The sequence below is a fragment of the Caretta caretta genome, chromosome 20 (genome assembly GCF_965140235.1).
Source record: "Caretta caretta isolate rCarCar2 chromosome 20, rCarCar1.hap1, whole genome shotgun sequence".
Taxonomy (NCBI): Eukaryota; Metazoa; Chordata; order Testudines; family Cheloniidae; genus Caretta; species Caretta caretta.
This window is the reverse complement of record NC_134225.1, coordinates 6,853,854-6,864,127: the sequence shown is the minus strand read 5'-3', so window position 1 is coordinate 6,864,127 and position 10,274 is coordinate 6,853,854. Positions and strand designations below refer to the sequence as shown.

Genomic DNA, 10,274 nt, shown 5'->3' with positions numbered 1-10,274 from the left:
GATAGCTGCTTTCAACTACCTGAAAGAGGGTTCCAACGAGGATGGATCTACACTATTCTCAGTGGTAGCGGATGACAGGACAAGGAGTAATGGTCTCAAGTTGCAGTGGGGGAGGTTTAGGTTGGATATTAGGAAAAACTTTTTCACTAGGAGGGTGGTGAAACACTGGAATGCGTTACCTAGGGAGGTGGTAGAATCTCCTTCCTTAGAGGTTTTTAAGGTCAGGCTTGACAAAGCCCTGGCTGGGATGATTTAATTGGGGATCGGTCCTGCTTTGAGCAGGGGGTTGGATTAGATGACCTCCCGAGGTCCCTTCCTGATATTCTATGATTCTATGATTCCCCACCCAGCTCACCAAAAGATGGACCAAATTTAGCGTCAAGGCTCCATTCAGCTGTAACTCAACCCGCTTTAAGGGTTATACAAACCACAGCGAATGCACCTTTCTTTAACAAGTAACCAAATCACACAAGGAGAAGCTGATTCAAATTGATGGTTTACACTAAGGCTTGGTGATTTAAATCAGGATTTAAACCGCTGATTTAAATCGATCCGCCCTGATCCTCAACCCGCCATCCCACAGCCCAGCTGCCTGCCACGGGTCCCTGCTGCCCACGGGGCCAGCCACAGGGCAGCACCAACCAGGACAAAAGATGCCAGGAGCCGGATACAGATAAATATGGAAACTCCATCTTTATTGAGTGTGTATAAAGATCTCAGTATGTACAGACGTGTAAGTCGGAGGGTGGAGAGCGCAGACTGGGGGTGGGGATTGGGGGGATCTCAACCTGGCTGGGTCAAAACACTTGATTCCCCGTAGGTGCAAAGTCCGGGTTTCTCAGCCAGCAGCAGCCTCAGCACTGGTGAGATCCCCATCTCGGGCGGGGGGAGGGAGGATGGGCTCCATGCAGATGGGACCCGGGCAGGGTCCCAGCCCAGGGCATCACGCCCTCCCAGCTGAAGCCTAGCAGGGGAGAGTCCCACAACTGGAGCCCTCCCCAGGCTCACTGATTTCCCACTAGCAGCTAAGGGCTGTGTCCAGACCTGGGCTGGGGGGATACACAAAAGGGGGAGGGGGCTGATTTTTACATTCACAAGATCTGGTAACAATTAAGCAAAGAAAGAGCAGCATAAGCCCCAGTGGCACCTGGTCCACAGCCAGCCCCCCAGCCATCACAGACATGACCCCGTAGGCCCAGGGAGCTTTTGGCATCACAGGGCTGGGGCAGCCCAGGCAGGGGTGGGAGGGTGAGAGACCCTTCCAGCGACTCAGCTCTCATTGGCTAGCAGCCACCTGGGCGCAGCCCTGGCCCCAGGTGTCCCAAGAGAGCCGTAGAGAGGAGTGAAGGAACCTGCCCCAACGTTAACTCTGCCAACGAACCCTCGCGTGCCCCCTGAATTCATTCTCTGCCCCCCATCAGAGCATCCCCCTCACTCCCTGCAGCCCCGCCAGCCTGGGCTGAGACACTAGGCTGCCCAAGCCCTGGCTGCATTAGCCCCCGCTTCCCTTGGAGGGCACAGGCGGGTTCCATCGCCATCCTTTGCCCCCGCATTGGCAGTAGGGCAGGCACCAGCACTTAGGGGGTGGGGGGGGTATGTGTAAGCTCTGGGGCAGGTGCTGCAATCCCCAGCATTGGAAATAGGCCTCCCCGCCGTGACCCCCCACTTGCCACCCCACATGAGGACCACGTCCTCCAGCCCAGCAAGGGGAACCCCCGCCACAGGCTAGGGAGCTACCCCTCAAAGGAGGATGAGAGCGGGGGTGGGAGAGGGAGCCACGGGCAGACTCGGAACTGGGGGGCAGCCCTGACCCGGTCCACATGGACTCTGGGAAGTGGAAGGCTGAATTGGCCTGCAGGAAACAGCGGGTGGAGCAGCGAGGGCTGGTCTGCCCCGAGCCTGGCTACAAGCCCAACCGGGGGGGATGCTGACACCAGGCTAGGGGGGAACGAGAATTTCTAAGCTTGCCTGGGATGCGGGGGGGGAGGCTGCTTAATGGGGGAAGCCCCAGTTACCCTGAAGAAACCCACCCATCTGCCCTGCCCCTTACAGACCTCCTGGTGATCCCTAGGAGGGGAGATGGGCTGGGGTCTAGGGGGCTCCAGGGTCAGGGGGTTGGGTGAGGGGCAGCTGAGATCACCCCACGCAGGGCCAGGGTTTGCTGACTGTGGCCCCCCACAAAGGGGCCCTGGGCTGCAGCACTGTCCCCTCAAGGCCCAGCCCCAGCCTGACGCTACATCAGGGCCCATAGCAGCCAGTGTTCACTCCCCCTGACACCCCCAGCCCCTGACCTCAGAGGGCAGAACGAGACAGCCGTCTGGGACAAAACCCTAGCCTGCCCCCCGACCTGTGCCCTGCCCCCTGGGAGCCTGACTGATGGCCTGGGGACTTGGGACCATGGGTCAGGCCATCCCAGCCCCCTGAGGGATGGCATGACACTGTAATAAGGCAACCAGTGTGGGCACGAGGGGCGGAGGGTTGGCCATCGCTGGCTACAGAGGGGCAGAGGAGGAAGCCCAGGAAGCCAGCTCTTTAGCAAGTGGGGCAAGGCTCGGGCACCGCAGGACAGCAGGGAGAGGCTTCGAGTCAGCCCAGACCCCCATCTGAGTGGTGCCTGATTCCTCACCAACACCAGGGCAGGCCAAGCTGGGGCAGGCAGGAGGCCACAGTGCTGTAAAACCATCCGTGGTAACAGGAGAGGCCCCAGTGGGCACAGATCTCACGCATGCTCAGGTGGTAGCCAGAGCCCAAGCCAGGTGCCCAGCTACCAGGATCCCTGCAACAGAGCAGCAGCCAGACAGGAAATGAAAGCAAAGAGGAATCTCGCCAGCTGGGGGGAAGGGGCCAGCCCCACACAGGGGGGTGGGAATTGGGCCTCAGGCGGCACCTGTCTCCGCATGTCACACACCACACTGAGATGGACAGGCTGGGCCCAAGGCTTGGCAAGTTGCTACAAACAGGAGATTGCCCTGTGCTCTGGCTGGCACTGGACAGAGCTGGGGGGGCAGCACCAGGCACATCCAGAGCTTCCGGAGCTCTCTCCAGCCACCAAACATCCCACCTGCAGACTGCCGGGCACCAGGGCCCAGCGGGGCACTCGCGGAACCAGCTGGGATAATACTTCGGCCACCAGCGACAAAGCACTGCCCCCTACAGGCAGAGGCTCAAAGCGCGAGGGATTGAAGTGATGGAGAACGTCCCCAGGGTGCCCCATGGGGAGGGTGCTGACCCCGAGAGCGGGGCAGAGGACGGGATATGCCCCCTGGCTCCTAGCCGCTGAGCGGGTGGAGGTCCACCTTGACTTTCTCCCCACTGCTCAGCATGCCAATAGTGGGGAAGAAGCCGCCGACCGGCACCACCGCGTCCTTCTTGCCAATGATCTTCCCGTTGCGTGTGAAGAACACCTGGGGGGACAGGACGGTGCCGCGGGCTGTTAACCCCTTCACTGCCACAGCATGGCCCCTTCCCTCCCAGCCCAGGGCCCCACTCAGCTCCCCCCAGCCCCGGCCAAACTCAGTACAGCCATGACATCCGGCTCCACGCTGGGAGATGCCCAGTCAAGGGCCACAGCAGCTCCTTGTTGGGAGTAACCCAATCTGCAATGACTGCAAGTGCCCCCCACTTTGCCCACAGAGACACTTCCCAACATGCACCACGGCTAGATGTGTACACTCTTTAGCCCGGGCCTCTGTTAAACCCAGATGCCACAAGCCCCCGGGCCCCGCCAGGCCTGTTGTTTTAGCCACCCCGTCCTATGGGCTCAGGAGCCGTAAAGCCCGAGGAGAACAAGCCAGGGGTGCAGGCCAGCCAGCCAGGAGGACTCCAGTACAGCCAATCCGAGCCCCAGCCAGCAGGCCGCAGAGCCGGGCGCTGGAGTGGTGTTAGTCCGCAGTTCTCCGGCACTGCTAAGAAAGCCAGTTCCTTGTAGCACCACTTGGAGGAGGGGAACATTGTGGCATCAGCCACTAGGGGGCGCCTCAGGCCAGGGAAATCCAGCCAGGTACCCAGGCCTGGGCCAAGGTCACAGTGGGGCACGGGGGAGAACAGGCCGGTCGGCCCCTGGGTTAGGGGCTGCAGTTTCTTGGGGGCTGGGCACTGCCCAGTCAGCTCCAATTGATTCAAGCTCGTTGCACGGGGTGGCAGCACCATGAGCTGTGCCAATGTGTGTCCCTGGGGCGGGGTCCCAGGACCCCAGACAGAGCCACCCCGTCACTCCCGGCAGGGCCTTCGGCTCCTACCAGCATGGATGCGAAGCAGAAAAACCCCCATGGGGCAAAGCAGCCCCATGACACATCCCCAGTGCCCTGGAACCACCCCTCGGCACACCCCCCGCTCCCCCAAATCACCCTGGAAAATTCCCCCTCCCCCGAGTCATCCCCCAGGCGTGTTCCCCACCATGCCCCAGCCCCTGGTGCATTCCCCCTCCTGACCCACACTGGTCCCCCAACCATGCCCCCGGCCTGTCCCCCCAGCCCCACATTCCTCCCTTGAGCCACTCCACCCAGCGCATCCCCCTCCCCAGTCCCACCCCCTCCCCAAGCTGTCCCAGACCCACGGTACAGCCCCCATCCAGGTGCCAGCAAAGCCCAGCTCTTACCACCACTTTCTTCCCTTCGTGCTCCTGCTCCATCTCCTCCCCGTCCTCTTCCTCCTCCTCCTCCTCCTCCTCCTCCACCTCCTGGTGCAGGTACATGACATTCCGCACGCCCCGCAGCTTGGGCTTCAGGTCCATGGTGTCGCAGCTGTCGTCGCTGTCGCCTGGGGTGGTGGGGAAAGCCGGGTCACCCCGGGGCTGGGTTGTACCCCATGCAGGGAGCACCCGCTGGGGTCTCTGCAACAGGCTGGGCCCTTCGACTCACGTAGCAGCGGCTCCAGGATTAAACCCCACTAAGGACCCCCCACCCCCAATCCAGATTCATTCCCCCGACAGGCCCCCCAGGAGCTGCTACCACATGTCCTCCGCTCAGCCCCGTCCAGCCACCGCAGCGAAGGCACTGCCTAGCACCCATCGGCACTGCCTAGCACCCAGGGTGCCCCGCGACTGCCAGCCCCTGCCCTCACCAGGCCTGAGCCAGGGGGTCGAAGCAACTCGGCCAGGTCAGCAGCACAGCCAGAAACGCCATCCTGGCTTCCTGCCTCTAGCCACTAGACCATGCTGCCTTGCTCCACATCCCCCCTGCTTTTCTGAGTCTTGTTTCACCACCGGGGGCAAAGCTGGGGGACTGGCTGCAGCCCTCAGCACTACACTCATTGCTACAGGACTGGATCTCAGGTCCCCGGGGGCCAGCCACGCCTCCCCCAGCCACGTGCGGTCACACACCTTCGCTGTCGAGGATGTAATCCCGCGGGAACATGATCCCACAGCCCATAATGTCGCCCTTGTAGCACCGGGGCCCGAAGGGGTCGCCCACGCCACTCCCGTGGAAGATCTTCCCATCGTCTGGAAGGAAGAGGCAGAGGAGAGGCTGTTAAGCATGGCGGGCCTGGCAGGGCGGCCCGGGAAGGGGAGCGATGCCCAGGCACGTGGCCACTCTTTGGGGAGATTTCCAGCCTGGCAGCACCACCGGTCTACACCAACCAACATGGTCTCTGCCTGCAGGGCAGGTGGGTCAGAATGCTACGTCCGCCAGTGGGAGATGGCACGAGATACCTGGGCCACACAGCTCACAGCCGCACTGGTGCCATGGGACTCGGGCCAGGATAGGAGAGAGCACGGGCCGAGCCTGGGGGAGAGGTGGACCCCGCACAGAGTGCGGCTCTCTGCCCCCCTTTAGTGGCTGGGCCACGCGGAGGTTTGTGAGCAGGCTTGCCGAGAGGAATCCTAGCTCATCCGGCTTTTGGGGGCTGAGGTTCCAGGTCAGCCCCCACTTAAGGGCTACTGGGGGAAGACGCTCTAGGTTAACAGCTGCTCTTAGAGGATGGGATACAGGAATAAGGGACAGGGGGCAGGTGATTGTCCAGGGAATCTGGGCCTTTTGCTGCATGGAGGAGAGGACAGACCTAGAGGTGCAGGGTTCCCGCTGCAATGCTCCACAGCTGGACCCGCACTAGTTGCCAGCTATGAGTGATCCCACCATGGGTGCATGAGGGGCTGTGCTTACCTGGCACTTTGCCCTTGCCCACCGAGGTGGTTTGCTTGTACTCCTCCTCCCCAGCAGCTGGGGGGATGGGCGTATTCGGGGGGATGGGCTGCACGCACCCCCCTGCCCCCCAGGTCTCTACCAGTGTCTGCTCCTGTGCAGAGACTGCGAATTGCAGAGCGAGCGCCCATGTTACCACAGGCCGGGGAGAGCGATCGCTCAGAGGGCACGGTGCCAGCACCCCAGGCCTCACCCTGCCCTATCTCGGCTCCCTTGCCAGCCCCAACCCGCCCACCTCCTCAGCCCCCACAGCTGGCTGTACTATCAGCTGCCTCCCGAGCCATGGACCGGACCCAGGGGGCTGACCACACGCCCAGCGGCGCCAGACCCTCCTCTTAGCCCTGAGAGACCCCAGCGCCCAGCCGGCCATGGCCTGCACCCGGGAGTGCTGCAAGAAAGCTGATGCACCGGGGTGAGCTCCGGGCTGGGGTCACACGCTGAATGGGCTCTCATGTACCAGAGAGCAGATGGTGCCAGGGGAGAGAAGCCGAGCGTGGGAGCCCACGTGAAAGGAGCCAGGGGGGCCCCGGCTGTGCCTCCCGCACCATGCAGCTGGTTTGTGGACCAAGGAGCCCCAAGGCACATGGGCCAGGCAGAAGGCGGAGGCCTGGCGGGAGGCGGGGGGGGGGTTGTTTCAGCAAACAAGGGAGATGCACCCAGCGAAGGGGCGGTAAATATTTCTCCCCGTTGCCAGGGAAACCAAAGCTGGGAATAATACTGTGTAAACATTCCTGTGTGTCGAGAGCGAGCGCGCCTTGTAGGGGATCCCCTGGCTCCTGCCACAGGCGGGGGCGGGCACCAGGGCCCATGCAGGATAACCAGAGGGAAACAGACCCCTGGAGGCTGGGGGGAGCAGGGCTTGCTGGTGGACGGTACTCGGGGCGGGGGCAAGGGAAGGCTTAACCCAGCCCCCTCTCATGCCACATGGAAAGGAGCCCAGGAGAACCCCATCCCCTGCACCAAGTCGCTGGAGATTTTCCAACCTCCCAACCGTCTCAGGGCACCAGCAGGGTGCAACGAGGGGGCCATGGCCCGCTGCTGCCCCCCTTGCCGAGGGAAGACCCCCCAGTAGATCTTGACCCCATGCCCTCTGCAGCCAGTTCGGTACCTGCCCAGCTCTCCCCTCCTGGCTCCTTCCACCTACCTACAGGGTCCCATACACCCACTCCTCAGTACCCCCCCCCTTCGGCCTCGGAGCTAGGCTGGAATCCTTTCTTCCTTGCCCCCTCCCCTCCAGCATCACAGACCTCCCAAGCCAGGGAGCTCCGCGCCCCCCATTGCTGAGCTGGGGCCAGAGCAACCTCAACTGGTGTGTTCTACCCATGCCCGCACCCAGGTCTGGGTGAGGGAGGCCGTGAGCTCGACCCTCGCCCAGCACGATGGGGCCCCGATGGTGACTGGCCCTTGGGCACTGGCATCAGAACCATGCTGCGAGCATGGGGAGCATCCCTCGGTCTAACCCCGAAGAGACGAAGGCCAGCGGCTGCACTGGACGGCTGGGGGGGGGGGGGGGGTTCAGGAGATGTAGGAGTTCTCGGCCCCGGCTGGACTCCGCGTTCCACTCACTCCCAAAAGTCCTAGTTTGGAAGGAGATTGGCTCCTTGATGGTTAGTTTTTCTATTAGCCCCAAGTGAGAGCAAGGCCCCATTGGGCCAGGCAGCTCCCCTGCCCCAAAGAGCTTCCAGACGAAACAGAAAGAATGGAGGAGAAACTGAGGCACAGCCAGGAGAAGGGGCTTCTCCCGGTTCACCGAGCAGGTCGAGGCAGAGCCCGGACTAGAACCCAGGTCTGCTGCTTCCCAGCACCCTAGACTGTGCTGCAACCTCAGTCAGCTATTCGAGCCCAGGCACCCAGCCATCAGGCTCGCCAAACCCAACTCAGACTGCGCTGGGGCTGCCAGCCAGGCAGCTGAGCTCCAGCTACGAGGCAAGATCCAAAATGGGGGTGGGGGAGGCCAGGCTGGAGCCACGAGCGACTGGCTGGGGCTGCCAGGGAAAGGACAACGTGGCCAAAGGGAGCTGGGAAACCTGGACACAAGTGGGTCACAGCAGCTGCCTCTGCCCCCCATGCACCCGCCTGCACACCATGCTCAACTGTTTGAGAACTGGCCTGGCACTGGGGCATCTGGGCACACCCCAGGCACCCAGCTGCAATGCTCACCATGGGCAGCAATGTTCAGCTGCCCTTGGCTAGCCAGCCCACCCTGGGGGAGAGAAAGATGATGGGCAAGGAAGGAGAAAGGCCTCCGCAAAGACCCACCGGCCCAAGAGAGCAAGCCGGGCACTGCAGGCCGAAGATCTCTGCTTGTGACCAAGCCACGGGGCGGCTGGCCTCCACCAAGGCCTCCCACACTCCTCACGGATGCCTTCAGCTCACACCAGCCACAGCCCTGGCAGAGATGGGGAGGGGAGCATCCGAGATAGCTCCGTGCCATAAGGAGGGTGATGAGAGCCGGAGCCGGACACTCAGAGGCAGCAAAACAAAAGAGATTGCCCTCGATTCGCCAGCCAGCCACAAACCAGGGAGCTGGCAGGAGCCAGGTTCGGAGGGAGAGGGCCACACAATGAACAGAAGCCCATGAGGGAGTTTAGGGCCGGGTTACTGCCCCTTGCTTCTGCAGACTCTCCCCCCTACCCACGTGGTACCTCCTCCACTCGCCTGCAGCACGAGCGGATAGGAGAAGCTCTTGCCCATCTGCATCGCTACCTCCCAGCCTGGGCTCTGCTGCCCGGACATTCCCCCGCTGCAGGACTGATTGAGCGCCCGTGTCTGCCAGAGGTTATGGCAGCTCAGAGCAGCAGCTGGCACTGCAAAGGCTGGGTAACACGAAGGGAAAAAAGGTGGGAGGAGAATTTTTCCAGGAAGAGGAGGAGGAGGAAGGTGAAGTGGCCAGCGAAGGGAAGTGGGAGGCAGCAGATCGAATACTTGGATGGGAATTTGAATGTTCCCCTGGCGCCGAGCACTGGAAAGAAACCACCAGGAATCAAAAGCGTTTACAGCTTTTCCTTCAGAGAGACAAGTCAGACAGAGAAAATAAAATCCTTAATCAGGCAGAAAGGGAGTGCGGCCCAGAAGGTCGGACTGCCCACGGAGGGAAGGGATGGAATGCGGAGCGAGAGTGGGGACAGCTCCCAACAACTTCAATCGCGAGGGAAGGGCCACAAGGCTCCCAGCCCTGCTGTCTTGGAGCCAGAGGACCCGATAGGATTACGGTGACCAGGCCTCAATCGTCCATCGAGGGTTGAGACTGCATCAACAGAGCCTCTGCCACTAAGAGCCAAGACTCAAGGGCTGACCTAGGCCAGGGATAGCAAGAGGTCAGGCTGCCACCAAGGCACCTGCAGACAAACCCCGATCACCACTAGATGGTGGCAATGGGGCTCCTGAACCGGGGGTTGGGAGCCCATAACTGGGTGACTCAAGCAGAGATGTTGAAAACACCCAGGCACTGTTGGTTGTAAAAATCCTGCCCTCAGCAGCTTCTGGCCTTGTGTGTAGAACCCTAGACGGGACTCTCAAGAGACCTGGGCTCTATTCCCAGTTCTGCCGCTGGATGACCTTGGGAAATCCACTTCCCCGCCCCATGCCTCAGTTTCCCCCTCTGTCATACAGGGATAAGGCTACTGCCCTGCTCTGTAAAATGCTTGGAGCTCTGCTGCTGGACTAGCAACATCACCTAAATCTTTTCAACACCCTTCCCGAAAGCACGGCTGAGCCTGGGCAGCAGCAGATACAGGTGGTCCTCCAAAGCCACACCCCGAGCCAAGCAGCCACCTGGCTCTAAGCACTGTGGCTCCGATCTGCCAAGTGGCTCCTTGGAGATCTGCTTGTGTGGTTACACACACTTGGCCTGATGCCTGGCTGGTGTCGCACGACTGACTTCGGAGCAGCTATGCCGATTCACATCCAGAGATCAAGCCGAGGGGCCCCTAGAGAGAGGTTCAGCAGGACACTTACAGCCCTGTGTGTTGGGTAACACAGGCCAGAATGATCAGAGCAGGAGCTGGTCTTTGCAGCGAGCACCTCCGAAAGCTCTAGGCAGCCACAGAGGCAGCAGGTCACAGGAACAAGTCCCCAGGACCAGCCCTGCACTCAGCAGCTGTTCAGCTCCCAGCTGGTGGAGCGTGCTGGCCG

General features: G+C 61.6%; 1 protein-coding gene across 2 annotated transcripts in view; it reads right to left on the bottom strand.

Moving 5' to 3' along the window:
• Positions 1 to 668: 668 nt before the first annotated feature.
• Positions 669 to 10,274, bottom strand: part of SPRYD3 (SPRY domain containing 3) — a 38,278-nt gene continuing 28,672 nt past the window's right edge. For both annotated transcript variants that reach the window (XM_048834770.2, XM_048834771.2), the window contains 3 exons: positions 5,321 to 5,440; positions 4,598 to 4,758; positions 669 to 3,404 (listed from right to left, as the gene is read on the bottom strand). In XM_048834770.2, the coding sequence (XP_048690727.2) occupies positions 3,270 to 3,404; positions 4,598 to 4,758; positions 5,321 to 5,440 (416 nt within the window). In that variant the 3' untranslated portion in view covers positions 669 to 3,269. The remainder of the gene's footprint in view (positions 3,405 to 4,597; positions 4,759 to 5,320; positions 5,441 to 10,274) is intronic.